Source organism: Ascochyta rabiei, chromosome 1 (genome assembly GCF_004011695.2).
Source record: "Ascochyta rabiei chromosome 1, complete sequence".
In the NCBI taxonomy this organism is placed as follows: Eukaryota; Fungi; Ascomycota; class Dothideomycetes; order Pleosporales; family Didymellaceae; genus Ascochyta; species Ascochyta rabiei.
In genome coordinates, this window is record NC_082405.1 from 443758 (window position 1) to 470073 (window position 26316).

The 26316-nt window shown below is 53.0% G+C and overlaps 3 protein-coding genes across 3 annotated transcripts, besides 10 other annotated features; 1 reads left to right on the top strand and 2 right to left on the bottom strand.

Moving 5' to 3' along the window:
- Positions 1 to 435: part of a mobile genetic element that runs on past the window's edge.
- Positions 436 to 2204: 1769 nt separating this feature from the next.
- EKO05_0000116 (uncharacterized protein) lies at positions 2205 to 4303 on the top strand (the record flags this gene model as incomplete). Its single annotated transcript, XM_038936828.2, has 2 exons — positions 2205 to 2592; positions 2655 to 4303. 2 exons carry the CDS (start codon positions 2205 to 2207, stop codon positions 4301 to 4303), a joined length of 2037 nt encoding a protein of 678 aa, XP_038802653.2.
- Positions 4304 to 4770: 467 nt separating this feature from the next.
- Positions 4771 to 5985, bottom strand: EKO05_0000117 (uncharacterized protein; the record flags this gene model as incomplete). The annotated part of the gene is made up of 3 exons (XM_038936429.1): positions 4771 to 5486; positions 5537 to 5893; positions 5949 to 5985. The coding sequence occupies 3 exons, from the start codon at positions 5983 to 5985 to the stop codon at positions 4771 to 4773; spliced, it is 1110 nt and encodes a 369-aa protein (XP_038802654.1).
- Positions 5986 to 6353: 368 nt separating this feature from the next.
- Positions 6354 to 6420: a tandem repeat.
- A 17-nt stretch (positions 6421 to 6437) lies between these two features.
- Positions 6438 to 6468: a tandem repeat.
- Positions 6469 to 6533: 65 nt separating this feature from the next.
- On the bottom strand, positions 6534 to 17732 carry EKO05_0000118 (uncharacterized protein; the record flags this gene model as incomplete). The annotated part of the gene is made up of 3 exons (XM_059635382.1): positions 6534 to 7153; positions 7205 to 8204; positions 8259 to 17732. 3 exons carry the CDS (start codon positions 17730 to 17732, stop codon positions 6534 to 6536), a joined length of 11094 nt encoding a protein of 3697 aa, XP_059491365.1.
- Positions 12625 to 12665: a tandem repeat.
- Positions 15408 to 15445: a tandem repeat.
- Positions 15762 to 15788: a tandem repeat.
- Positions 17153 to 17192: a tandem repeat.
- Positions 17700 to 17726: a tandem repeat.
- A 1581-nt stretch (positions 17733 to 19313) lies between the features above and the next one.
- Positions 19314 to 19346: a tandem repeat.
- A 3915-nt stretch (positions 19347 to 23261) lies between these two features.
- Positions 23262 to 23291: a tandem repeat.
- The last annotated feature ends 3025 nt before the right edge of the window (positions 23292 to 26316 follow it).

A 26316-nucleotide genomic window follows, 5' to 3' on the forward strand; every position in this document is an offset into this window, starting at 1 on the left:
AAGGTGGTACGTAAGAAGGAGAAGGCTAATACAGCAAATTAGAAGGCTAAACAGGAGGCTAAAAAGCAGCATTAATAATAAGAGCTTAATACTGCAAAAGCTATACAATTACCTTAAAAGAGTAAGAAGAAAGCTTTATAAGCAACCTAGCTAAAAAAGCGTTAAAAATGTGGTCCTAGGGATAATGTTAGTGGTCGTAGTCCCCTATTGCTGTCCCTAGCTCCCCTACTTAAAACCACATCACGTAGCCACAACGTTAAGTTACTAGCTAAATTTAAATAGTACATCTTTTTTGTAAGTAATTAATTAGTACTACACTATAAAATTATAAAATAATAGCTGTTGTAGGTGGCTCTATAGCCTTATCTAATTTTGAGCGTTGAGGTGGTTTTTGGTTGTTGCGCGACTCCAGTCGTTGCGCGCACGGACACGGTAGGCAGGATACCATATGAATCAGGGTAGAATAGAGGATTGTACACGGAAGTAAAAGGCTCCCCAGATTGGAAGATGTCAAGATCTGTTAGCCTCCTGACTTAAAGGCGCCGTTAGCATGTTACAGGTTTTGGGCAGCAGAACTACTACCTCCGTAACGGAGACTCTTTCATCTTGTGCGCCAAACAATTGCGTTTGGGCGTTATCGGCCGTCTACGAGCTAGACAGTGCCTTGACCTTGGTTCGCAGCTATGCCGCTACTACTACGGCGAATTCCACGTGGAGCATGAGCCCAACGCCCGGAAAACCAGTAGTGTATTGCTTTCCCTTGCTGGTGTGACACCTTGACGTATCTTGTAAACCTACGTACTTTAGAAACGAGGTGTTCAGTATAGTTGACTGAGGAACAGGTTGTAAAGATATACCACGAACCAAGCGAGATTATTGAAGTCGGTAGATGTACGAATACTTGTGTTCTTACAGTGCTACCAGCTGTCGGTATCAGACACCACGAGGCGTTGCACATGATACGAACCTGGTCTGCTCTTCGGAGGTAACGATTCTTCTAGCGTTCACTTTATCGCCACAAGCTTATGTTCATTCACTAATGCGTGATAATTTCGATGCAAATGCTAATCTGGCGAAGGAACTCTTGACCTGTAGTAGGAGCGAAAATCATCAGAGATACAAAGACCCAGTGGGCATCGGTATCCGATTGCTGTCATTTAGCGATGGCAGTCTTCTTTGCGGAAAACGTGGGTCTGCCCTGCATATGACATTCAATGTTCGGCTTCGCTAGTAGATCCGTCTTATGGTAGCGCAAACTCTACTTCGGATTGGAAATACTAGCGTAGTCGGCCAACCAAGGTCGCCGACACTTTTTGGGTACGGTAGAGCGCCGTTGAGAGAAAGACAAACCACTTCTCGCGATCGCTCTGTTCTGGAGAGCTTCTGTAGAAATTCTGTATATACTCTCATGATCTGGTACTAGCTGTAGCAATTGACATATTGTCGATCAGCTATGGCTATCGTATTGAAAATGATCACGTCCAAGCCGCTCGCCTGGGGTGTATTTGGGAGAGAGACGTTGCGACTATATCATTGCTCTCGACGAAGTAATTGCTACAGACAAAGAGGTCCATGGCTACCGTGAGCGCTGTGGTAATGGATCCGATGGCTTTTCGAGTCATAAAATCGTACTCAAACGGGTGTGCGAGGTTTGGCTCGAAGCATTTAGCGCTAGCCAAAACCGCAGCTAGAAGAGAGAACAACAGATGTTCTAAACTTGTACAGTCTACCTGGTACGAAGTAGAGTTCACGCATGAGAAGATTTGGCTGAGTGACATTGTACCCCGCACTGACTGGAGCTCGGGCCGCACGGCTTGACATCATCGCTGATGTGACCTTTCGGACTCGTTCACACCAGCGCGGTATCAACGTCTGTCACAAGCTTCGTATGCTCATCAACTCTCTGAACAGGCACGATACTTTGCAGTTCAGCTTGTGTCATCGTCTAGAGTACTCCACATCTCGACATATCGTCGTGATATCACGTGAGAACCTTGACGGCGCACACACGTACTAGGCTAGCTGATCAACTATAGCTAAGCTAGGCAATTCTGTTAGCTATTATTACAAGCTCGTTGGCGATTTGAGCTTGCTGCGGTAATATAAAATTATTTCAAGCACAATATTACACCCATCGCTACGAGCTGAACATATCGTTCCGAGATACAACCAGGCCTGGTCACCACGTAACCCTTAAAGCTTCCATGTATCAGCGTCTAAAAAGCCAAGCGACTATGTCTTGTCATTTCTGCGAAACAATGGGCCCAATGAAGCGACATCATCTTCTACCAGCTTCAGTGCTTCAACCTATCCTGGCTGTAGATCCCACTGCTTTCCCGACTGGAATGGCGAAGAAAGCGCCTTTTCAACACATCGCCAATGCTGCGAATCTCGGCTGCAGGTTTTGCAGTATAGTGAGAGACGGTATTCTTTCTTTTGCAGACGGCGAGGAAGTGGAGACAGTCGCGCTCGCTCAGAATATGGAATCTAGATCTGGAAACGACATGAAAAAGTTGGGTCACCTGTATCCCCTCAGCGTGAAATTTCAAACTCTTAACAGAAGCACTGAGCTCATTTTTTACACCAACGATGGTTAGCACGTTTTCGTTTGTTCGATTCTAGAACTGGACGTGATCTAGCTGACTCGCGTCTAGGATTCGTCACGAAGCTGATGCCTCATTTCACAACTGCAGCACATGTCTCAGCGGATCCATCCTCACCAGAGTGTTTCCTCAAAGCTCGCGAGTGGTTGAACTGCTGCTTGCAGAATCATGGCTCTCTTCAATGTCCTTCGGTGGAGAGGGCGACTCTCCCAACGCGGGTCATCTGTGTTGGTGATGAAGTCAACCAGCCTTATCTCTATGAGTCGAAGCCGGGTGAGGAGGGTGTCTGGGCTGCCCTCAGCTATTGCTGGGGCAAGACAAAGGTTGTGACGACTACAATGGCGTCGCTTCCCAGACATAAGTCTGGCATCGTTTTAGAGGATCTCCCCAAAACCTGCAGAGATGCGGTACTGGCCGCACGTGCGCTTTCCATACCCTATCTCTGGATAGATGCTCTGTGCATCGTGCAGGACTCGTCAAGCGACTGGCAAAGAGAGGCTGCTCGTATGTGCTACGTATACGAGAACGCCAACGTTACGCTCGCAGCTCCACAGTCTGCAAGCAGTGAGATCGGGCTGTTTCTCGCGAATCCGAATCGTGGTACGACCAGAGTCAAGATCGATATAGACGGACGAATTGGTACTGTCTATGTGAGAAAAGATCTTTCTCTTCCCATGTTTCCGATGCACAGACATCGTGGCGATCCTTTCAACACTGTCACAAATAACACGGGGATCCTCGAAACGCGAGCCTGGACATTGCAGGAGCTTCTTCTGTCTCCACGGACGCTATGGTTCGGCTCAGCCGAGCTCGGTTGGTCGTGTCGCTCGAGCACAGCTTGTGAGTGCGAACCTGAGCAAACGTCGGAACATATGCAGAACGATGAGGAATTCGGTGCCCACCAGACGCTCAGAGTATCGTCATTGCCTCTACCAAAACACGCCAAGGCCATTGATTGGACGAAGACTTGGCACGAGCTGGTGCAAAAGTTCACGATTCGCGACCTCACAGTATCAACAGACCGTTTGCCCGCCATAGCTGGTCTAGCATGTGCTTTAAAAACCCATATTCAGAGCGAATACCTTGCTGGCTTGTGGAGGTCTGCTCTTGATACCCAGCTTCTGTGGGTTAGCTTGTGGCTGGCCCTGAACCACTCCAACGGGCCCCCTCCACCCTTTGAGGATGATTATGCGCCTTCCTGGACCTGGACTTCTGTTCCAGGGCAGATTCGCTTCCTGGAAAGGCTCGGGCATCGTATCTCAACACCAATCTGGCAGATTGCTGATGTCCAATTTCGTCGTCTCGATGACAATGAATTTGGACGGGGCAAAGGCTCCATCGCAATAGAGAGCTATCTGCTCAAGTTGCATTGGGACAACGACCAGCTAGTGTGGGCCTCGCTACCGGACGGAGATGGGTGCGTTGAAGAATCCACGTTCGCCGGCAAAGACGATGTTTTGTGGGACCCAAGATCACAAACACAGAATCGGAGCGATTTAATGCATGAGCCCCTATGGTTCCTTCCCGGACACCTCTCCAGGAATCAGAAGCAATGCCACGGTCTTGTTCTTGAAGGTCCCTCCGATCAGAGCGCGTTCGTACGGCTGGGCTATGCAGAGGCCAAGTTCGATTCTTCAGGTGCACGTTGTTGGGATGTCTGGAAACGAAGGTCCACATGGAAAGCTGTGGAACTGATGTGATTGGACATTACAGTGGCTACGAATGAAACAAACGCAAGAGACACGTTTTTGCCCTCTTGCGAACAAGGATAAATTCAACGAACGGCAAGGCACCGCGGGGGAAGCATAGCTGCTGCACAGTTTTACGTACTGGTCTTTAGCAGATGGTAGGCCGTGGAAGAGTCCCGGCGACGATCCGGTTTGGGGTTTCTGGAGTGTAAGAACGGGGATGAAGATTGCGGATTGCTTTGCGCGGCTTGGAGACGGCTATGTGTGGGATGTGGAGAAGCACTTTACAGCGAGGTATCATGTGTCGCCGGCTATTCTGGAGCGAGATGACACGCGAGGTACTGTTATTGTGAGGCAGGATCGTAGTCGAGAGAACGCGTGAGGTGTTAGAAAAGTTGAAGGGGATGTTTATTCTGAAGATGGTTGAGATGAGCAGAGAAGATCTGTATGTACAGCACAACACAAATCTCACGTGTCCATCATTCCCCTTCCACGAGCACCGTGCTATCCTCGACCTTTTTCTCCCCCACCTCCTCCTTCTCACTAGGCTGCACCACCTGCCGCCCCTTCCAGCCTCTCATCATATTATCCATCTTCTTGCGCGCGCCATACTGCGCCCAAAGCGGGAAGCTCCTCAGCTTGGGGGCAATCGCCCAACTCAACTCCGGCAGCACCATGTGCTTGCTCCTGCCGCCCAGCACGGCTTTGACAATCTCCTCGGCCACGGTCTCGGGGAACAGCGCCTTTGAATTAAAGCCCTCGAAGAGCTTGGTGCGCGTGTAGCCCGGGCACATCAGCACGGTGCGCACGCGGGGGGCTTTGTAGTGCGTGACTAGCTCCGCGGCGAGGCCCTCGTGGAAAGCTATGGCTGCGCTCTTGGAGGCGGCGTAGTCGACCATAGAGGGCGCAGTCACGTACCCGGCGAGCGAGGCGACGGTGACGACCATACCGTGGTTGTTTGCGACCATGTGCGGCAGGAACTGCTGGGTGAGGTAGTAGTGGGCGAAGGTGTTTACTTTGAAGGTAAGGCTGAGGTCCTTTTCGGTCGTGTCGAGGATGGTCTTGCCGCGGGCGACGCCGGCGTTGTTGATCAGGATGGTCGGGTTGCCGAGGGTGCTGCGGATGGACGAGGCAGCGGAGCCGATGGAGGAGGGGGAGGTCAGGTCACACTGGAAGAAGCGGACAGAGGGCGGTGCTGGGGAACGGCGTTAGTAGAGGTTTGCATGCAGAGGGGAAGAAATTCACCCTCGTATGTCGGCTCCTGGACATCCAGCACGGCGACCTTGATGCCCTTCTCGGCCAGCAGATGCACGACAATCTTGCCAATGCCGTCACTTCCTCCTGTCACAACGACGACCTCTTGGCTCCAGACATAGGTGTCGTTTGACCAATTGTTCGTAACGGCGTTGTCGAGCCACCGGCTGAGCCTGTCCAGCAGCCCGAGGGCAACCAGCGTCTTCAGGTGCTTCCACGCCGTCGCATGGCCGGCAACCACGCGACCTCCATCGAACGTGTACTTGCCCGCAAGGAAGAGCGGCAGCGTGATCAACGGATTGAAAGCCGTGAGTTGGAGAAGACGCGTCAGGGTGTCGCCAGTGACGCCTGGACAGGAATCAGCCATACATCTACCGAATCGCGTCGCGTGCACATGGCATACCTTCACGCGCAAGACTCCATTCGCTCCGGATGGGCATGATGGCGGTCTGCTGTTGTCGCAGAGATGGTGTTGGGTAGACTGCAGCGCACGCAGCACGACAAGGAAAGACTCATATGGCGCGCACGCCCCCTTTAACAGATTCCACGGCTTATCGCCTGGAGGATCGCAAAGGCACAGGCGCGCTGCTGTGTTCCCGTTGTTCCAAGCGGGGTCACGGGTCTGGGGTAGCCGTGCCGAAGCCGAGGGCCGCTGTCGTCGAATCGGGAAACATGTGCGATCGCCGGCCGTGCTTTCATGTGCTGTGCACGGCTTGACCTCTTGGCCAGCATGGAGCGGAAAGGTGTTGTCAAGTATGCAGTTTGCGTTGGTATCGTGCTTAAATGTACAATCGCTTTGTATACATGCAGAGAAAGAGACAGAGAAACGGAGAGAGCAAGAGAAAGAGAAAGAAAAAGAGAAAAACAAAAAGAAACATAGGAAAATATAGGTATCCAATCCAATCCAAGCACAACGCCAAACCCAGGTCATGATGCTGTCGTACCCAAACTCCAGATCGAGCCGGTACTCAAAGCAAGCCAACTCCGCTCAAATCATATTGCTATCGTCCAAATCCATAACAGAACTCTCCGGCGCCAAGCTTACCGCGCTGCGCCCCTTCGAGCTGGCTCGAGAGTGCATGCTCATCGCTCCGCTCATCACCCTCACCACCTTCTTCTTGTTCGGCTTCGCAATCAGCACCTGTGCAGGACAGACCACAATCTCGTCTTCGCCCTCGCCAAAGTCGTCGCCCTTCTTGACAACGAGCGGGAAGAGCACGACCTTGACTATCGCACCGCGTGCCTCGAGTTCATCGTTGGACGTCGTCTCTCCTGACCGCTCGTTCATGAGCGATGCGTTGAAGGTAACCTTGGCCACCAGGTCGCCATGGATGTCGTACTCGGGTTGCAGTGGCGGAAGCATGATGTATTCCGCGCGCTGGGTGCGCATCTCGATCGAAAGCTCTACCGCTAGGCGCATCACATTTCGCAACGATGCTTGGATCTGCTGTTGCAGATGCGATGGCGGTGACAGCAGAGTGGAAAGTGTGCTGTAGATCTCGTGCACAACGGCTTCGGTGTCTTGGGCGCGCTGTTGCATGAAAGGCTCTCGCTTGGACAGCAGCGTGAGCGTGATTGCTCGCCATTGCGCTACGGCGCGTGGTGGGCCTGGAGCTGTTAGATCATGCAAATACTCAGACTTCATGCCAATGCACTCACCGACTTCCGACAAAGTCTTCTCTAGCGACTTGAGCTTCTGTCGCTGATCTCTGTCCATGCCAAACAGGTAGCGTGTGAAGACGTACTCCCAGATCATCGACATGACGATCGACATGAACACGTCTCTCCGCTTTACCCGGTCTGCGAGAAGCGAGTCAACGTCTGAGCCATCGAGGATGGCATTGTCCAAGCGCTTATCCATCTTCTCGCGCGTCGCGGCATCCAGTCTCGTATCAGCCTGGATGTCGGAGGAGAGACGGCAAGCGCGAGTGTCCGAGAACTTGGAGAATCGCAACACCCACTGCTGCACGTGTTGACAGAGTTGTTGGCATGCGCTGTCGAAATAGTCCTCATCGCGGATAGTAAGAAAGCTCTCACTGGGTTTCTTCGAAGCTAAAATCTGCTTTTGCAGGCCCTTGATCTGTTCTCTTGCGCTTGACAGCTCCGTTTCCAGGCGGTGGATCTCTGCATTGCGGTCGTCGAGCGCAGCACCGATTTCCTCACGAAGCGCATCTTCCATTCCTCTCGTCATTCGATCATGCTGTGATCGCAAGCCCTCCAGTTCCCTTTGGGATGTCTGCCATTGCTGGTGGACTAACTGACCTTCGGACTGAAGCTGAGCATAGCGCTCGTTAGCATCGTTGGTGAGGTTGCGGTTCGCCTCTGTCAGCGTGTTGTTGAGTTCCGTCAGCCTCGCAATCTCTTCTCGCAGTCGTTGCAGTGTGTCTTTGAGTTGCGCAATGTCAATGTCTCGTTGGTGAATCTGACGATCACGTGCTTCGACTGCTTCGGCAACCAGCTGCTCATCGATTTGGCGCTGATGTTGTTGGGCCTGGAATACTTCTTCAGCTCGCAACCTTTCAACCTCGAGCAATTTATTGTGCTCTGCAAGCTGATCGAGCTGAGTCTGTAAATCCATTATCTGCATGCTTTGGCGTTTGCGCAGACTGGGTGCTCGCGTCGGTGACATCGGCGATCTTGGCGCCTCACCCATAGCCTCCTGAATATCGTTAGCATCCGTTGCGACATTGACAGGTAAACGAATTCTACTTACAAATGTTTCGGCCATGCTGGCTCGACGTCCTTTGCCTTCACCCCTCAACTTCGATGCGGCTGCGACGGCTGCGGTCGCTCCAGCCGCAAGTGCGATGCCCGAGAGGTTGGGTTGTTCTACGCTGCTAGCGTCTAGCGCACTGGCCTCGCCAAGCCTCGATGCGGCTCTCAGATCTCCTGATTGGGCCTTTTCCACTCGTCGTAGAGAGTGAGTGGAAGCATTGCTGTTCATACTCATGGAACTCATCGGTCGTTCGGTCTCGGGTGATCTGAGCTTCCCAATGTTACTGAAGGATTGTTGGCTTCGGACACCTGGTGCATCTCGTATCTCAGCTAATTGCTGCTTGATCGGATCAGGAGTTGTGTGAGGCAGTCGACGTGCAGGACTGAGAGCTACACTGCGATCGATTGGATCGTTGGCTTGATGCCACGGGGTCTCCCGTGAAGGCGTCTCGCGACCAGAGACCTCTTGTGCTAGAGGCGTGCTCCTACGATTCGCAGGCGTTGGCGTAATTGGCGGTGGCGACATCACACGGTCAGAGAACGATCTATTGCGTTCAGTTCGGCGCAACGACTTGACCCCTCGTTCTGCAGACCCGACATCAGTGATGGACCTGCCCTTCTTGAGCAGCGAGGAGTCGTCTGGACTATTCTCCGTGATTGTGCCAAGTGACTGTGTTCCAGGAGTACGTGCACGCTTCGGTGCAGGTGTTGTCGCATCTTCCTTCTCGGTTGGGTCCCCAAACACGGACTGGTAAGACTCTGACTGCTTCGAAGCTCTGATGGGCGATACTTGCTCTTGACGAGGGCGGTCGACAGGAGTCTTCCCATGAGACTCATTTGTTTGTGGGCTGTCGAAGTTTGGTGTTTTAGGTGCGACTGTAGGCGAGGTGCCATATGCGCGTGTTGAGGGCGAAGAATCGAACAGATATGACGTTCGCTCCTTGGTAACAAAGTCAGACGTAGGTGGTGATTCGAATCTCCTGGGGGTTGAGTACTCCGGAAGCGCTGGGCTAGCCTCTGCCTGCTGTCGATCGATAGCGTCACGCTCAGACTTCTTTCGGGGCGTCCTAGGTCCTTGTGGATGTTGTCGCTCTTCGTGCACTGTCTCCTTGACTTGCGGTGTTGGTGCCTTCATCGCAGAGTCTGTGGCATGAATGGCACCGTCGTTGAGTTCGTTGAACGACCATAATGGTTCGACATTGGCTGCAGTGGCTCGGTTGCTTGATGGCGCTTCGATCTTGTGCAAACGCTTCTCTTCAGGTTGCTCTTCATGAAAGGAAACCGGGTGCGCGCGGCGCTTATGATGCTCCTGTAGACTTGTCTCGGTGACAGCCTCCACTCGCTCTTTGCCCTTCCGGCTCTTTTTATCCTTCTTCTCTTCTTCCAGAACGCGGACGGTTGACTCCCTTACCTCGGGTGTCAAGACTCGAGGGAAGGGATATTCGCCGACTTCGATGCCGGCAGCCGGTTTGGATTCTTGTTTCGGCGTTGGTGGTAACCCTGAGGGCTCGTTTCGCACCATAGTCCTTCCTCGCTGTTCACCATCTTGGCTTGTTTTGCCGATTGTGATCTTATCAACGCTCTTATCCTTCTTCGGTGACTGCTCAAGGGTATTCAGAACTCGCACAGGCTCGTTGACAGGCGCACCAAAGCCGAGTTCGCAGGTAGTGGAGTCAGCTCGAGCCTCTACAGCAGGAGGCCTAATATATGAGGCTTCGACCACCGGAGTCTCAGCAGCTGTCTGCTCAACACTGTCCTGCATACTCAAGGCTGTTTTTGCTGTGTCAGTGATACGCTTCTTTCTCCCCTTAAGTGTTTTGTTTTTTGACGATGCGTAGAGTTCCTCTGGGTCAGCCTCTTCGAGTACACCAGGAGGGGACTTTCGCCTTCCGAATGCCGGGTCGTTGAGCACATCCATTGGATCGAACGATGGCACATCAGTCGCCGCTAGTGGTACCTCGATTCCTTTAGGGATCGCGCGGTCGATAGGTTCCACGGTTTCTTTTGTAGGCGAAGTGGAAGCGGAAGCTCGACCCATCGAGCCGAATTTGGAAACACTGGCTCTTCTCCTGGCTGTTGCAACCTCATCGTCAGGTGCAACTTCGTATTCCTCTTGTCGAGAGGTGGAGCGAGAGCGATAGAAGGAAGGGTTGTTGATCACGTAACTTGGATCAAACCCGGACTCGTTTAGACCTGCAGCAACGGTCGCTGCAAAGTCCACGTCGTGTCGTGGAGATGCTGACCGCAATCGGTCGTCTGATGCTGCTCGCGAGATCGACTTCGATGTTACAATCTGAAGTGGGGTCACGGATCTTGACTGGCTCTCATACTGCTCTGCGAGGTTCTTGACACTGCCGCTGCCTCCGCGGCGGAGGTTGCGCTCAGCTTCTCGCAGTTGCTCCGGTGATTGTTTCTCGAACAGCGCAGCAAGCCTGTGCTTCTTAGAGCCCTTCTTGTTCAAAGTAGGCAGAACGTCCTCTGAGATTGTGTCGAAAGTCTTTGCAGGAGTGGATGGCTGTGTGGTGCCGACGTTCGTGTTCTCGACTGTTGTACTTGTCTTCTCAAGAGTCTGTTCAGTTTTTGCTGAAGTGGAAAGTTTCTCCTTCGAATCTTGGTCTTTATCCTTGAGAAGCTGAGAAGGTAACACAACATCGAGCTTGACGTTACGACGTGTTTGTGCATTGCCTTGGTTTGTTTGATCAAGCTCAAGTTCCCGAATCGCACGCTCAGCTTGCCGGAGCTCTTGGACTTCGCTCATGGAGGGAGTGTTGTCAATAGGCTCGATTCGTTGGTCCAATCCAGTCGATGGCACCTCGAAAACAGGCTCTGATGGCGCAATTGCCTGCTCATTTGACACAGTTGTATCCAAAGATGATATCGATTTCTTGCTCTTCTTCTTGTCTTTCTTGCTCTCTTTGCGTGTCAGAGCTACTGTAGCATCAATTTCCTCTGCTGCGGGAGCAGGGACAAGGGTGTCTTCGAGACTGAGCTCGCGGCTGTTGTCAGAGAACACGGGACCAGATTCAACGTTCACCGGTCCAGGGAGTGCTACCTCGAGGGGTGCAGTAGCGATGTCTGGGTCAACCACCTGAGTGCGCTCTTGCTCTTCAATCGTCGCAGGCCTGTTGTTCTGTGCAGGCGAGGTGTAAGGTGCCACATACACATCTTCATGAGTTTCTGGTACTGACTCCTCCTGAGCGGCTGCAGCAAGCCTAGCCTGCTTCTTTTTATCCTTCTTGCTGAGCTTCCTTGACGGCAGAGGCAATTCTTCGGTGACTATCTCCCGAGACGGTGAGGCAACATCAACTGCAATGCTGTCCGCTCCCAAGATTGGCTCCGCCAGATTGGTAGGCTCAGAGTCTTGCATCCTGGGTTCTTTCGTCTCGACTACCTTAGTAGGCTCATCCGTACCTAACACATCAGCCATCGCAACATCCTTAGTTGCGAGCTGTTGGGCCTTCCTCTTTTCGTCCTTACTTCGCTGGCGAGATAGAACTGTGGTGAGTTCATCAGTCTTCACAGCAACATCTTCAACCCGAGCCGTTGTCTCAACCGCAGCCTCAGGTTCGGCTGCAGGAGTCATAGGCTCGGGGAGATCGCTATTTCTGGACTTTCTCGCCTTCTTCTTGTCTTTCTCGCTGAGACTGTTGACGATGTCGAACATGGACGTTGATTGGGAAGTGGAAGGCTCATCGAGCCGGTCGTTGGATGCCAGTGCGAGCTCAAGGGCTTCAGAACGTTGCCTCAGGTCTACGGCCTCATCTCGAACGGCTTGCAATGATGAGAAGCTTTCTTTTGTCTCGGCATCTGCCTGGATATCGCTCGGAATAGGAGATGCAGATTTCTGAGCCTCGCTTTCGTCTACGATAGTGTTCGGTGGCACCTCGGGTTGCATAGTCGGTTGCTCTGGCAGTACCGTACGTGATACCTCCTCAACGCTAGTCGAAGCCACGGTGGACTTATCTTCAGTCTCATTCATACGATCTGACTCCTTCTTGCCCTTATTCTTCTTTTTCTTGTCTTTCTTAGAGGTTGATCGAGCTAGCGTGCCTTCCAAGTCTTCAGCGGGAACGGGCATTCCTTCAGTCTCGGCGACCTCTGGCTGGATGGCAATTCCACGTCTTGACGATATTGTAACAGGCTCAGTTATCTCAGCCTTCGGCTGCTCTGTTGGCGTGAAAGGTCCTTTCGGCACAACGTTTGCCGCATCCGGTCGAAGGTCTGAAGATACATGGGATTCCTGGACGACCTCAGTGGCCATAGCATTCGGCGCTGGCTCTTCAATTGTAATCGGCACAGCGATGGCCTCTTCCGGGACAGCAGGAGGCGTGTTCTCAGCTGGTGTCAAGTCCTCGGAAACACCCTTGCTCTTCTTTGCCTTTTTCTTTTCTTTCTTTGCTTTCTTGGAAGGAGTGGAGCCTTGCTCGTCTTCTGCGTTCACTCCTATGGGCACTTCAGGAGCTGTCTGTGCAGGAGTGGACTCCCAGTTTAATTGAGATGCTTCCGGTAACGGTGGAGAGTTGACTTGCATAGGCTGAGCAACATCGCCACTGGTATGCGCTCCAGTTTCTACTTGTTCGGTAATAGGACCAACATCAGTGTTTTGGAGTTCAGGGTCTGGAATGGGGACTTCAGGCGACGGCTCAACGAATGGAGGAGGCTGTTGCGCAACAGCATCCTCGATCATTGGATCAACCTTGATTTCATCAAGAATCAGTTTAGACTCGACAGACTCTTCCGTGGCGCTCAGTGTGGGCTGGCTGGCCAAGGTTGTGTTCTCGGCCAGGTCTTTGTCCGTCCTCCCTTTGTTGCTTTTCTTGGAAGACTTCCGGCTGAGTGGCGCCGATGTCTCTTCCTGGGTCACCTCCACCACATACTCCGCCTGAGGCAGAGCACTTGCGCTGTCCAGGGTCTCTTGCTCTGCAGAAGGAACGGCAGCTTTGAATGACTGTCTGATGACCTCTGGAATATCTGCGGGGAGATTTACATATTGTTCTTCCGTTGAAGTCGGTCCTGGCAAAGGCGTGTTGACCGTTTCAGACGTCTCATGCTGTGTTGTGTCCACAGTCTGGCTATTGACAACGTCTATAGTGGCAGATACTTCCCTTTCAAACGGAGTTTGCTCAGGCAAAGGCGTGTCTACTGCCACAGATTCGATGACAGGAGCCTCAACGGGCAGACTTGGTGGTAGCGAAGCTGGCTCAATGGTCTCAGGTCGCTTGTCCTCAAACTCTTCGGCGGCGTCGGGAGCAAGTGATTGTTTCTTTGCTTTCTTGTCCTTCTTGCTCTTTTTGCTCTTTTTCTGCTCAGCTGACGACTCATTCTCCGCACTGATCTCTCGAGCCTTGATATCGATTGATGCAGAGATGGGCGTATCGGGTGCTGGTAGTTGTAAGTCCTTGACCTCTTGCTCAACAACAGGCTCGACAATTGGCTCAGCAAGAGGCTCAACAGCAGGCTCAACAGCAGGCTCAACAACGGATTCAACAGTGGGCTCAACGACAGGCTCCGGCTCGGACAATCCAGCTTGTGGTGATATCCGAATATCTTGATCGGTAGGCGAAGGCTCGCTGGGCACTGCAGCAGATTTTGTCTCGGGGCCCTCAGTTGATGCCATAGTCTCAACAACTGATGTCTCTTCTGTCGCTGCTGTATTGCTCTTCTTTCCAGCCTTCTTCTTCTCCTTCTTGCTGAGCTCGCGGCTGAGCACGAGCCTTTCAAGTTCGGCGGGTTCCAGAGATGGTTCCAGGGGTGTTGATGCTTCGACCGAGATAGGCTCAGATACCGGCTCTTGTTGTGCGTTCTGAACAAGTGTGTCTTGACTGTTTCCTGTGGCGACATCTTCACCCTTCGCAACAGCAGAGTCGATAGTCTCGTTGTCTGTTGTCTGAGCAGCGCCTGGGGTAGTGTCGATCTCAGCAGGTGCGGGTGCATCAGATAGAATAACTCGGTCCGTTTCTGCGATGATGTTGCCTTCCATAGGTACAGCAGGATCGAATACAGGACCAGTGGCTCCAACCTCCACCAGAGCAGGGTTTCCAGCCACAGCGACCGACTTCTTATTTTTCTTTTTGCTCCTCTTCGAAGTAGACGAGGCAAGATCATCATCAGCGGTAGCTGTTTCGATGCCAGTTTGAACGGCTTGCTTGGAACGGTCAGTCTGGGATGATTGTTCGACGATGATATTTGTCGGGGGCGGAATAGCAGGCGTAGCTTCAATATCCCTGCTTGCCACAACTGGAATAGGCTCAGTCTCGGTAGTTAGGTGTGAGGGATTTGTTTGTGGTGCGCGATCGTCCATGGGAACACCAATGTTCCCCGATTCTGTGTCCGCTGGCTCCTGTGTGTGTTCCTGCTGAACAATCGGAACGTCTTCGGCGACAGGTGTAGCAGTACCGGAAGCCTTCTTGCTCTTCTTTGCGTTCTTCTTGTCTTTTTTTGACACCGATGTAGAGATCTTTTCCTGGACAGCTACATCAGGCGCCTCGGTTGGAGCGTCCGGGGCAGGGAGTGGGTCGAGTTTCTGCTCTCGCACAGTCGATTGTTGTGGTACCGCATCTTCGACTATATCTTTCCTGACAACCTCAGACTGCTCAATAGCTTCGATCGAAGCAGCAGAGGCAGAACCCGCTTCTTGAACTTGACTATGAGAAATGATGTCGAGTGGTCCTTCCGTGACCGGCATCTCTACGCCTGACTCTTTCGCTTTCTCGCGCTTTTTCATCTCTTTCTTTGATGGAGTGTGAGCCCAGTCGTCCTCAGCGGACTGAATAGGTTCAATGGATGCGTCGGGCATAGGCTGAATCTCCTCTTTCTGTGAAGACCCAACAAGAGCGCTTGTTGGTTCGAAAGCTGGCGCAGAGCTGGCGTCAAGAGGCTGAATCTGCTCCGCGACCCGTAGACCCACATCGCTTTTGATAGCTTCAGCCTCAGCTTTTGGCGATTCTTGCAGGGACACCGGAGCAACATCCATCGAGACGTCCTTTGACTCAACGACAGGCTGGATTACCGGTTCGACAACAGGTTCAACAAGTGGCTCTGCAATAGGTTCAACCGCTTGCGGTGCAATTTCAGGCGCTATTATTCCCTTGACTTTCTCGGTGGCCACGCCAGATGTTGCTTCCTCGGCTAGTGTAGCTGCTCTAGACTGCTTCTCGCTCTTCTTCTTCTTTTTCTTGTCTTTTTTAGATGAAGTGGGAACTGCTTCAGTCTCTACAGGCACATCCACTTCAGGCTGATTGTCAATTGCAGTTGACCCCGCTTCCATGAGTGTAGGCTTGACATCGCGCTCGACGGTAGACTGGACATCTTCCTGCTGTGGCTCAAACTGGGTAGTGAGTTCAGCAGATTGTTCTGGCTCAACTACCTCGGGCGCGAGCGTCTCTACGTCTTTGGATGATCCCCCGACGATGGTCTCCGGTTGAATGGCGATACTGTTCTCTTCGACTGGCGGCTCAACGACGGGAAGCGACTCTTCTATGGGCGTTGCAGAGCCTGATTGCTTCTTCGCCTTCTTCGCCTTCTTCTTGCCTTTTTTAGAAAGCGCAGGCTCATCAGTAACTTGCTCTGGTGTGGCATCGACCGACTGCAGATTCTGTACGTGTGGCTCTATGGTAGCTTTTGAGACGGGAACTGGTGCAAGTTGCTGGTCTTCTGCGGTAGCGGCAGACTCTTGAATGTCCTCGGCAACATCGACAGCTGGCTCGGCGGTAGGCAACTGTTCTTTGACTTCAGCATTAATGCTAGCTGGAACTTCAGGCTGCATATGGCTCTCAAGAATAGCTTGGGCTCCTTCAATCTGCGGTGTAGTCAGTGTGTCCAGCGATTCGATGGGGATGCTCGATTCGATCTCTGGGAGAGGTGTTGCGGTGCCAGACTGCCTTTTGCTTTTCTTGCCCTTCTTTTTGTCCTTCTTGGTAGGTAAGATAGTAGTCTCCTCGAGCAAACTCTCTGGAACTGGAAGTTCGGTCGAAGCCACCACAACTCGACTGGCATCATCTGTAGTATGCTCAGTTGCTGGTAGGTCGATAGTGACAAGATCGATCGTCCGAGGCTCAGTGACGAGCTGCTCATTCATATTATCTGTCATAGCCGCGGGTTTCGAGGTATCTTTCGGTGCTCCAGCAGAAGCTGTGACTTGCTCGGCGATTTGGTCATCTGTAGCCAGCTGAGCATGATCATCATTCACAGAAGCGCCAGGTTTCAATACAGCTTCCTCAGGCTCAATGATCGGCTCTTCAGAGGCAGAGGTGCGCTTGCTCTTCTTGTTCTTCTTTTTCGTTGTGGACTGTGTCGTAGTATCAACATCCTTTTCCTTGGTCGGCTCGATCTGTGCAACGACAATTGATGCGGGCTCGTCGGTGGCATCCTTTTTGTCTTCAGCGAGTACTATATTGGAAGTCAAGGCCTCAGGTTCTGCCCTGACCTCCTCGACTGTTGGTGCCTGTGGGTGGTCGACTGGCACCAGTGCACTCGGCTCCGCAAGCGGCTCGGGCTGTGCAACAGATGCAGATTCTGTTGGGTGGACGCGAACTGAAGGCTCGGCAATCGCAGCCTCTCCAGTGAGCTCTTCCATCTTATCCTGCTCCTTTTCTGTCTCCTGCTGCTCTATGGCAGCATCCAAAAGAGTGACATCGCGCTCTCCATCAGCGCTAAATTCCTTCTCTTCTACAACGTCCACGTCCTTCGACACAGACATCGTATCATCCAATCCATGCGCACTAGTATCAGCAATTCCAACACTGCCATCGGTGTTGGTCTGGGGATATTGGGCCGGTATCCCTGAGAAAGTAAGAGGTGTCTCCGAGGTTAAAGGGGGTGATGGAGACGGCTGGGGTTCAGAAACGTTGGCTGCCCGAGTCGCCTCATCCGCTAAAAAAGGATCAATCGCGGTCTGTTTTTGTTGCTTTTGGTTTTTCTTTTTGTTTTTCTTGATGGAAGCAGCACCTGTCCAGGCGTCGGCTTCATCATCAAGCATCTGTGCCAATTTCGGCTCATTAGTAGCTGGAAGGGTAGATGGCGCAGCCTCGGGCGCGAGTTCTTTTACTACTTCCTCTGCAGGAGTTGATGGCTGTGATGTCTCGCCATCAACTGTAGAAGAACGCTTCGCCTTCTTCGCCTTCTTCTTTTGGGCCTTGGAGAGTAGAGCAGACTCGTCCATTGCGGATTCCTGTACTTCCACAGACGTCACAGGCTCAGGCACCTCCACTGGTGCAGGTGGCGGGCGATCATCTGGCACAGCTTCAACTGGCAGGGCGGGACTGCGGGCGATGGTCTCTTGCTTAGCTTCGACCAACGCTCCGACTGTAGCGGAAGCTGGCGGATCTGCAGCCTGTGTTGGGGGCCCCTCGACATCTGGGCGCTCTGTGATGTCTGTAGAAGCCTCTAACGGTGTCACGGGCTCGAGCTGTTCAGTATCCACAACAGAAGCGCGCTTAGCCTTCTTCGCCTTCTTCTTGTCCTTCTTTGACATGGTTGCAGAATCTTCCTGGACGTCAGCGTCGTTCGTGACTTCAACAACTGATGCTACAGGATCTGTAGGCTGTACTGGTACAGCATCTTCGGCGATCTTGTCCTTGGTAGTCTCTTCAACAGCAAGCGAAACAGTCGGCGCTTGTTCTTCAGTCGGAGGCACTTCATCAATCTCGCGATCCGAAGTTGAAGGCGAATCAAAAGTAAAGTTGTTGAGCTCTGCTGTCGGTGTCTCGGTCGGCGTCGCTAGCTCGCTGTTCTCAGTGGTTGATGCACGCTTGTTCTTCTTAGCCTTCTTCTTCTCTGCCTTTGACAACGGAACAGCTCTTTCTTCTTGGATGGGGTCTGCTGCAGAGGGTTCGATGGCGGAAGGCTCCAAGGTGGGCGGCTCAGTAGCAATAGGCTCAGAGGCCGTGAGTACAGTAATCTCTGGCTCAGACACAATTGTAGTCTCGACCTGAACGGGCGCTTCAGAGGATAATTGTCCGACATCAGGAACGCTAGGGACCGAAGGTGTGACAACCTGCTGCTCATCAAGTAAAAGCTGTCTATCCTCTTCCTTGACAGGTGTGCCAGGAAGTGAGTCCTCCACGATGGAGACACGTTTACCCTTCTTTGCTTTTTTCTTGTCCTTTTTCGACAGTGGTGCGGCTTCGTCCTGACCTGCCTCCTGCTTTGCAACCTCTTCATTGCGAGACAGCAACGTGTCGTCCACTTGCTTGACGTTCGTTTCGATCGACGTTGACCTCTCGGGTGCTGGCTGCTCTGTTTCAGTCAGAAGCGGTTCAGCAATAGCATCCTTGAAGGCTTCTGGTCTAGCGGTAGCAACGACTGACGCAGCTTCAGACTTGAGTTCCTTGTCCTGCTCCCCAGTAGGCGTGCTGGGAGCAGACAATGCATCCTCAGTGATAGATACACGCTTGTTCTTCCTCGCCTTCTTCTTGTCCTTTTTGGAGGGGATAGTTGTATCTTCCGCTGGTGCTTGCTCGATTGGTTGCGCTTCCCCAGGTACGACGGGGATCGGTGTTGGTTCAGACGCAGATTCCAGTTCTGCAGCAACGACGGCATCAGGCGTTATTTCGATCGTAGGTACCGTCTCGTTGGTCTGTGTATCAGTACTCTCTGGAACTTGCGAAGCCGGAGCTGGGTCATCCTCAAGGGACACAGTCGTCGCCTCCTCTGCCAGTATATCGACTGGTGCAGAAAGCTCACTCTCAGCAACGGATGTACGCTTGTCTTTCTTAGCTTTCTTCTTGCTCTTTTTAGAAGTTGCGACCTCCTCAGCGGCCTCTGGCTTCTCCTCGGTAGTAGGAGTGTCTGTAGCCACCTCTTGCTGTTCATTTACGGGTTCAGAGTTGCTGACTGCTGTGCTTGCGCCAGTAGTTGTATCGTCGGTAGACTCCAAGACTGGCTCAACAATAGCTGCACTCTGGCTCTCCTGTGGGGCTTCGACGGCGTCGGCGGGATCAGTAGCAACTGAGTCTTTCAAAGCATCTTCGGACACCTGTTTGGCATCTGCAGATGGCAGCACGGGCTCGCTGATCTCAGTGACTGGGGTCTGAGGCTCAGAGATGGATTCACCCTTCTTGCCCTTCTTTTTCTTCTTGCTCTTCTTGGAGGTAGTCGTTGTGTCTTTCTCGAGTAGAGGAGTCTCGATAGGCTCCGTGCTTATTGTCGAGTCTGGCAGAGGTACGTCTTCCTCAAGAGAGGGGTGTTCTGCCACGGTGTCTGCAGCCGGCTCTGGTAATGACTTTTCGAGGGCGGGTGCGGCCTCTTCTGGCATGTCCATTCGAGCGAGCTCATTTGTCTGTAAGGTCCCTTGCTCTGGTTGCTCCTCAGAGACAATATCGGTGGTGGGAGCAGGCTCGAAAAGTTCAGCAGGTGCCACTTCGGGCTCGAGCTGAGATGGAATTCCTTTTTTCTTCTTCTTCTCTTCCTTGTCATTCTTAGAAGGCCCAGAAGGCTCCTGGATTACGACTGACTCTTCAGCAACGATAGCAGATGCATCAGCTGGTTTGCTGAGTTCTTCTGTTACCACTGCTGGTTCCAAAGCGTCATTTGAGCTGCTCACGCCCACATCAACCGCCATAGATGGCTCGAGAATAGTTGTTGCTTGTTCAGTGGGGGCAACGGTCACACTGGCATCCTCTGTGAGCATGTCTTCCGCAGGCCACGTATCATCGATAACAGTCTGTTCCTGTTCCGCTGGTTGAATTGAAGCGCTGGCATCGACGGACGTGGTGGGCTCAGCACTCTTGATCTCTTCCTGTGCTCGCGCAGCCTCCTCGTCTATCTCTTTTTGGGCAGCTTCGGCTTTTAGTTTTTTCTCGAGCTTTTTTCTCTGAGATTTGTTGAGTCCGGCGAAGGGGTCGACCTCTGCTGTTGCTTCGGCGATGGACTCGATGACTGACTCCTGAGCGGGTGTGGCGGCAGATTGCAAGGCGAGGTCTGTGGTACGCTTTTCCTCCACATTGTCACGAGCAACCACATCCTGAACAGGTACACCAGCTGTCGTTGTCTGCTCTGTAGCTGCAACTGCCTCTTCGGTCGCAGGTGCTGGCGTCTGGATTTGCTCTTCGGTAGCATCGTCCGCAGAACGAGGTGCACGGGCTTCAGATGCAGCCCGTTCGGCATCTCGCTGGTCAGCCTCCGCCTTGAGCTTCCTCTCAAGCTTCTGCCTTTGCTTCTTGTTGAGGCCAGCAAATGGATCGACAGGAGTTTTCTCTTCAGCTGATGGCAGTGCTGATTGGCTTAAGGACTCGTCCTGGGCAGATGCATCGACAGCCAAGATGGCCTTCTCACTTGACGCTGCTTCGGCCGCCTCCACTTGGGCTTCCGTCAATGTTTCCGTAGCAGCTGGTGCTGCCACATCGGTCGAAATCGGTTTTGCGACCGTGGCTTCTTTCAGTGCCTGTACCTCTTCCGTGGCTGCAGGCGTGCCAGCAGGGACATCTGTAGCAGTTGCAAGACCTTCGATATTGCCTTGAACAGATTCGCTAGCAGTTAGGAGAGCATCTGCTTCCTTCTCCGCTGCTTCGGCTTTCAACTTCTTTTCAAGCTTTTGCCTCTGCTTCTTGCTAAGACCAGCAAAAGTGTCGACGGCCGGGGCTTCATCAACGACTGGTGTTGTTTCGGCTACAGTCTGATCCCCGGCTGTAGGCTGCACATCGCGGGAGGCATTGTCCTGCGTGAATGGCTCGGTGGCTGGTGTTTGCGCCAAGGTCGATGCTGCTTTGATAGATGCTGGAACCTCGACAGAAGGAATTGACTCTACAACAGGCGATTCTGCAGTGTGCGCTTCTTCGATGGTTGAAGCCATTTCGGATGGCTTATCCGCCGCAGAAGCAGGATCTTGACTGGGTCCCTCCATAGGCTCAACGACAGACGCAGACACCTTAGATTCTTTCTGAGCAGCCTCAGCTTTCATCTTTTGTTGCAGCTTCTTCTTCTGCGTCTTGGTAAGTCCTGCGTGAGGGTCAACCGTCGAGACCTTCTCAGCAGTCAATGTTTGTTCGACCGCTGGCTCCTCTTTAGGTGTCGGCTGCGCGGTATGATGTGGAAGGTCTTCCTGAACGGACTGTTTGATTTCTGAGGTCTCTTCGGCGGCTGGCTCCTCAATGGGTTCTTGGGCATCCAATGAGGGCAATTCCGCCGTGACGGGCGCTTCCTCTATGACTGCTGCCGCCTCAGACGGCACTTCCGCCGCAGATATAGGATCTTGGCTGGTTTGTTCAACAGACCTAGACTCAGTCAAGGCAGCTGCTTCAGCTTCTTTCTGCGCAGCTTCCGCCTTCAGTTTTTGCTGGAGCTTTTTCTTCTGCGTCTTGGTAAGGCCAGCGAACGGATCAGCTGCAGGCGCTTCCTGGACCACTTGCATATCTGGAAGAGCGGGCGCATCTTCAGGAACTGACATCTCATCAGTTGTCGAGGCATTCTTGTGGGCAGGTGCCAGCTCGACGATGGGTGTCTCTTCAACGACTGGCTCCTGGCGCTCAGGAACCAATGCATCCTGGGTAGGTATGTACGTGGCAGGATATTTCTCGATGGCCATGGAAAGATTCTCAGTCGGGGCCTCATTCGCAGGTGCTGCCTCCTGAGTGTCTTCCTGTACAGGCTCAGTTGAAGGCAGAGAAGCTCCTTCTGCCTCCTTCTGTGTGGCCTCAGCCTTGAGCTTCTTCTCGAGCTTCTTGCGCTGGGTTTTAGTAAGACCTGCAAAGGGATCGATGATAGGCTCCTCCTTGGCAGGTGCCCGATCAATGGCTTGAGTCTCGTGAACTGCAGATTGCTTATCGACGGCACGCCCAGAAACATTGTGAGGGTCAACGTGAGCAGGTATACTTGCTGTGAGCGGCTCTTCGACAGCAGATGCGGTTTCGATAGGTATATCTGCAACAGGTGTTATTACCTCGACCTCCTCCCTGGCAGGCTCAGTTGTGTTGGGTGTGTGCTCAAAGGCCGGTTCCAAGGTATCACGAGTGATTACATCCTGGATGGGTAGTCCTACAGTTGGTACTTTTTCAATACCCGATGCATCGTTGTTGAGGGTTTCTGCAACGTGTTCCTTCTTCAGAACATCTTTCTTGACAGGCTCCGTTGCTGACAAAGCGGAATCGACTTCTATAACGACGGGTGGCTCTTCGGTGGCAGGTGTGCTTGGCTCTGTGTCCACCGCTTTGCCCTTCTTGCTCTTATTTTTCTTACTCTTCTTCGATTTCACGACGGACTCATTATGGGCTACCGCGGCACCAGCGACAGTTTGGTCTTTGGTCGTATTCACGAGCTCTCGTCCGGCAGGGTCGGTCTGTTCGGACTCAAAGAGCTGGGCATCTTGTGGTTCGGACGCTAGCTCAGCGTATGAAGCTTCGCGATCCTCAAACTCTTCAGGCAAAGGAACGTTGGCTGGCTCGGGCAATGCTTGCTCAACTGCTGCAGTTTCAGGCGGTGGGAGCTCCTTTTCCGTTGTATCATCAGGCAGAGGAACATCGACAGGGTCAAGCAGTGCTTGATCAGCTAGAGCTAAATCGCCGATAGATGGTTCGCCAGACGTCTTGATGTCGATAGAGCGGGGCTCAGGGACGAGCTCGGATCGGTCAGCTTCGACAGGCAAAGCAACAGATTCGGCCTCCAGGGTTGGCGTGCTTGACTCGTCCGCTGATTTACCCTTCTTGCCCTTCTTCTTTTTCTTATCCTTTTTGGACGTGGAGGCAGACAGTACTACTGTCTCGTCTTCCATGGCAGGTCTGGGTTCCACAAGCTGCGACTCGTTGACAACCTGTGGCGCTTCAACCTCCGCTGGCGCTGCGGTAGCTGCATCCTCGACCTCATACGAGACAGCTTGTGTATTTGCTGTAGGTGAAGTAGCGCCAGGAGCTGGCTGAACAACTTCTGTTGCCTCCACAGGCTCTTGGGCAGGAACAAGCTCGGCGGGGATAGCCTCAGAAGTTTGCTCAGCCGCAGTGGACTTTGCAACAGTTTGGGGCTCTTCGAGGATTGCACAAGCCTCCTCGATAGGCGTTTCGGTGCCCTTGCCCTTCTTCTTTTTCTTCTTCTTGTCTTTCTTGGAGAGCACAGCAACTTCGTCATCGATAGCAGGAGTGTCCGTTGGCAGCGCAGTGTCAGCCAACTCCAGTGGGTTCTCTTTCTCTAGAAGTGTTGAGGCATGGTCCAGTGGCTCGCCTTCCAACCAAGCGTCAGTCTCAATGTTAGCCTCAGCTGGCTCGAGGGGTGTAGCGAGGTCCCTTGGTGTTTCGGTAGACTTCTCAATGACTGGTGTGGACTCAGGATGCTCAATCGTCAATTCTGCTGTATCTTCGATCTCGTCTTGGACGTCTGGTAGCGGTACTGAGGCCGGGTCGATCATGTTGTCAGCCGGTATATCGACATCCTTTGACAAGTCCGCTGGCTCCTGAGAACTCGAAATGGGCTCTGTCGTACGTGCCATAGGTTCAGCGACGGACTCAAGCGCAGACTCAACCTGTACCTCTGGGGTCTGAATACCGCTCTTGCTCTTCTTGCCTTTCTTACCCTTCTTCTTAGGCGTGTAGCCCCAGTCCTCTTCAGCCACCACAGCTGCAGGCGTAGGGGTTTCGGTGGACTGTTCGGAAAGAGGTTGAGCGAGCTGATCATTCTGAGTCTCTGTATCGGCAAGCGCAAGTTCGACGGGAGCTTGTTCGGTTTGCGACAGATCGCGTTCATCGTCCTGGGTATCTGGCGGCAAAGGCACCGCGGCGGCATCCATTGGACTCGCGTGTTGCCTTGTCTCGTCTGCAATCCCAAGTCCTGATTGTGCACTGGACTCAGCGACAACGGGAGCTGAAGCTGGTACATCTTCGACGATAGAATCTCGCTGCGCCTCTCCAGTAGGGCTCGACGGTCGTGTGTCGACAGGAGTCGAAGGTTGCGTGCTCTCATACTTGCTCTTCTTCCCCTTTTTGGACTTCTTCTTGCTTAAAACAGGCGCAACTACCTCTTCAATGACGGAAACGGCTGCTACCTCCTCATCTTTTGGCACGACAGCATCGTGAATGTCAATCGTCGGCTCGACTCCAGGCACATCAGCAATGATCTCCCGTATGCTTGGGACTAGCTCGACTTCGGTAGTCTGCTGTGCTTTCTGCTTGTTTACAGAGTCGTCTGCTACCTTACGAGGCTCAATGAATACGTCTCCGGTGTGCTCTTTGGTGAGTGGCGTATCCTCAAGCGTGAAGTCGCGGTCCTCGGCAGGTGCGGAAATGATGTTTGGAAAGGTGAAAGCTGGAACGCCACCGTCGCCGAAATAGGAAGTTTGTGGTGGCACATACTGCTGTGGCTTGTCCTGTACTGCGGCAGGCTCCGATGATGCCTGCTGGATTGAGGTCGCCTCTACAGCGGCAAGCTCTACTTCCCTGTCGAGTGTAGGCATTGACGCAGGTTGCGGGAACGAAAAGGCGGGGACTCCACCGTCGCCAAAGTACGTTTTCTGCGGCGTCACGTACTGCATTGGTGTTTCCTGCACAGCATCTGGTTCTGTCGCCTGCTGAGCTGGTGCTTCTTCGACCGCAACTGGCTCGGGCAGCTGGGTGCTAGCTTTCTTACCCTTTTTACTCTTTTTCTTCTTACCGGGAGTTGATTGAGCCACTTCTTTGTCTGCAGCTGCAACTGGGGTATCGAATGGCACAGGCGGCAGGGCTTCTTCGATCGTAGGCTGCTCAATCGTAGCAGGTACTTCTTTGCTAGGCTCGGAACTCTCGGCCTCAGTCGCAGACAGAAGAGACTTTGCAGCTTCCTTAGCCGGTGTCTCGACATCTCCGGGGGTTGCCACTTTGTCATTCTGACCTTCAGACAAAACCGGCATCATGCCAAAGCCAAAGGGCCTTCCATCGTCGGTAAAGAAGGCGGTCTGCGGCGTGTAGGTTCTTGGAAGCGACTTGTAACTATCGACTTCCTCTTCCTTGACTGGGGCGTCAGTGACAAGCGCGAGCGGAGCAATGGTTCGCTCTTGAGTAACATCTTTGGCTAGTGATGTTCCATAGGCGACAGCAGCGGCAGGAGGCACGTAAGCCTCCTCCTTCTCTTGCACGGTTGGAATATCAGCAGACGGCTCGATTGTACTCTTCTCTTCCACAACAGGTGCAGGTGTAGAGACCTCGGGCTCCGGTGTCTCTGTCTGAGCTGGTGTCTGCTTTTTCTTGCCCCAGCCACCGATTGCGCCCCAAAGACCGGAACCCCAGGATGACCTCGCAGGCTCTGGTGCTGGCACTGATGACGATACCGAAGCTGGTACTGAAACTGGAGCTGGAGCCGTGATGGCTTCCTCAACAGTCTGCTGAGCAACTTCGGGTTCTTCAGCTTTCTGTTCCGGGACAACAGCAGGCGCCTCCTCACCCGCAGGCGTCAAGGCCCCATCGTCCTTGACCAAATAATCCATGACATCTACCTCGTTTCCCTTTTGGACTTCAGCAAAGGCAGGCTCTAATACCTCGCGCTCGGTCTCGTCAGATCGTGCGGAGCCTACAATGGAATGTCTAGCGTCAACGTCTGGCTCATCGTGTGGCTGGGTGGCATCTAGGACTTTCTCTGTTTGCGCTTGTTTTGAAGCCGCGAGCGATGGGCCGGCGCTTGGCTCACCGACGAGTGTATCATCATCAGTGACGATCGAGTCTGGTTTGTTTTTTGACCAGTCTTCTTCATTCTCGACGAATTGCGGGATGTATGGCGTGACACTTTCCTCTGAGTGGTCTTCACCGGACTCAGAGAAGGGAAACTGGCTTGTTGCGGGCCCTTTGCCTTTGTCCTTCTTCTTCCTTTTCTTGGAACTCGAGGAAGAAGTATGGGTGAGCTCAGGTTTCTTCAGCTCAGGTGATGGCGAACGGTGACGAAGTGCTGTGGCTACAACACCTCCTGCAAGAGCTCCTAGGGCGGCTTCCTGCAGGAGACTGGACGATTTGGTCGGCGAAAAGTCGTCATCACGGTCGGTTGGTACCTTGCGCATCATCTTTTCATCGAAGAATGGGCTCGCTGCAAGAGGGCTTGCAAGCCCTGGAGAGGATGCCCCACGATCTTCTGCCTGGGCATGCTCCAAAGCCGCAGAAAGCGCCTCATGACTT